Below are 2759 nucleotides of genomic sequence, written 5' to 3'. Positions count from 1 at the left end.
TTCAAAACAGTATTTCTTCAGATACTAACATTACCCTTTTGAAAAAGTTTACGACAGAGGAGATCTACATAGCAGTCAAAGGAATGGGTTCTACAAAAGCTCCAGGGTATGATGGATTTCCGGCTCTATTTTTTCAAAAATACTGGGGTATTGTGGGTGGAGATATTGGGGATTTCTGTTTGGAAATTTTGAACAACGGAAAAGATGTGGAAGGGTTAATTATAGCCAAAGCTATTGCCAATCGTCTTCAAGAAGTCATTGGGAGATGTATTGACAGCGCTCAAAGTGCTTTTGTCCCAGGGAGGCTTATTTCGGATAATGTTTTGATAGCCTATGAAATTCTACATACTCTTCGAAAAAACGCATAGGAAAAAAGGAATTCGTGGCGATTAAGCTGGACATGAGTAAAGCCTACGATAGAGTTGAATGGGTTTTCTTGAAAGAAGTGAAGATGCGGATGGGATTTGCGAAGGAATGGGTGGCATTAGTAATGAGATGTATTTCTACAGTCTCTTATGTTGTGACCACAAATGGGAGGAGCGGTAGAGTTTTCAAACCAACTAGAGGACTCCGACAAGGTGACCCACTTAGCCCTTTTATTTTTCTTATTTGCAGTGAAGGTTTATCGTCCTTAATCAGGAATGCCACAAGAGAGGGGTTGATTAAAGGGGTGAGAGCAAGCAGAAGAGGCCCAATGATCTCACACTTGTTATTTGCAGATGATTGCATTTTGTTTGGTGAAGCCACCGAAAGGAGTGTAAGGAACCTAAAAGCTATTTTGCAAGAGTATGAGGCCTGTTCTGGTCAATATGTTTATTTTTATAAGTCTATGATTTTCTTTAGTTCGAATTTGGTAGAGGGTGATAAACGAAGTATATCGGCTAAAATGGGAATAAGGTGTTCGACTAACATGGAGAAATATCTAGGACTGCCAAACATAGTAGGTCGGAAGAAAAAGGAATCTTTTCAGAATCTCAAAGACAGTATTAAGAATAGAATTAAAAATTGGAACACCCGTTTCTTATCTCAAGGGGGCAGAGAGGTTTTCGTCAAATCAGTACTTCAAGCAATTCCTACTTATGCAATGACATGTTTTCTACTACCAAATTCACTTTGTGGTGAGTTTGATAATTTATTTGTTGGATTTTGATGGCGGAAAGGTAAAGGAAAGAAAGGAATTCACTGGTGTCAATGGAAATTTATGTGTAGGCCGAAAGAGGAGGGTGGTATGGGCTTTAGAAATATGGCACAATTTAATATAGCATTACTGGCTAAGCAAGGGTGGAGGCTTATGCATAATCAGAACGCGCTCATAACTCAAGTATTCAAAGCTAAGTACTTTCCGAACGATCATTTCTTAAATTCTCGGTTAGGAAATTCCTGTTTGAATGTGTGCAAAAGCATTTGGGCAGCCAAAGATTTATTGTCAAAAGGGCACTGTTGGAGGGTGGGGACGGGTACTAATATCTCTATCAATGATGCTTGGATTCCAGATTCAATTAATTTTCGATTGTCATCAGAAATTAATTCTATGCGCAATGCTAAAGTTGATGAGTTGATTGATAATCATAACAGAAGTTGGAAAAAAGAGTTAATTACCAGTAGCTTCCAGGAAGCTGATGCTGCCAGAATCCTCAGAATCCCTCTGGCACAAACACCGCATGATGACTTTCTTATTTGGGGTGGCGAACGGTCGGGTGAATTCACGATCAGAAGCGCTTATCAACTATTACAAAAATCAACCGAAGATCCTAGAGCTTACGCTTTACAGACCATCTACAGGAATTTTTACAAAAAACTTTGGAGCTTAAATCTACCGACTAAAATAAAGGTCACAATATGGAAGTTATCTTGGAATTATATGGCTACAAAGGTAAATCTACAACACCGGAAGTTAGCAGTCAATCCAAGCTGTCCCTGATGCGGAGAAGGAGCTGAAACAATGAATCATTTATTTCGTGAATGCCATGTAACAAGGGAGGTTTGGAAAGCATTATTGTTTCAAAACATTTTGACGAATCAGTGTGAGGAGTTTGTACAGTGGCTCACTGGGGTAGTAGAGGAGCTCGGCATCATTCAAAGTCGAATATTCTGTTGTGCACTTTGGGCTATTTGGGGAGCTAGAAACAAAAGCATACATAAAGGCAAAGTGAGTAATGGGACGAAAGTGGCAAACTTTATAAACAGTTACATTAAGGAAATCAATAGCTTTAAAAAAGGAGATCTGAATCGTACTGGAGAGAAACAGAGATGGGAGTACCCATAAGAGAGTTTCATAAAGATCAATTTCGATGGTGCCTATGATAAAAGACAGAATCGGTCGGCTTCGGGTATTGTGGCCAGGGACTCGGAAGGAAATATCCTCTTCTCATGCTCAGAGATCCATTCTAATATTTCATCGACCTTTGCTGCTGAAGCAATAGCTTGCTGGAGAGCAGTCCAAACAGGAACCGAGAAGGGATGGCAGTTTCTGATTCTTGAAGGAGATTCCCTCGCAATCATCAAGAAATGCAACTCAAAGGGTCAAGACAGATCAATGATAGGGGCTTACATTTATGACATTCAACAGAAATTATATGGATTTGATAATATAAGATTTCAACATACACCTAGATCTGCGAATAATCTTGCTCATATCTTAGCAACAGAAGCATTAAAAAGAGGAGAAGAAATTTACCTGGACAGGGGTGTTCCTGAGTACGCCATGGATCAAGCTCGGTACGATGGAAGAAGACGACCAGATTAGGAGTTTTCAGGAG

The 2759-nt window shown here is 39.7% G+C and overlaps 1 protein-coding gene across 1 annotated transcript; it reads left to right on the top strand.

Moving 5' to 3' along the window:
* Positions 1–400: 400 nt before the first annotated feature.
* On the top strand, positions 401–1150 carry LOC105766967 (uncharacterized). The gene has a single exon (XM_012586507.1). The coding sequence runs from the start codon at positions 401–403 to the stop codon at positions 1148–1150; it is 750 nt and encodes a 249-aa protein (XP_012441961.1).
* The last annotated feature ends 1609 nt before the right edge of the window (positions 1151–2759 follow it).

The sequence above is a fragment of the Gossypium raimondii genome, chromosome 5 (assembly GCF_025698545.1).
Source record: "Gossypium raimondii isolate GPD5lz chromosome 5, ASM2569854v1, whole genome shotgun sequence".
Taxonomy (NCBI): Eukaryota; Viridiplantae; Streptophyta; class Magnoliopsida; order Malvales; family Malvaceae; genus Gossypium; species Gossypium raimondii.
The sequence above is the reverse complement of the archived record's forward strand: the minus strand, read 5'-3'. Positions and strand labels throughout refer to the sequence as shown.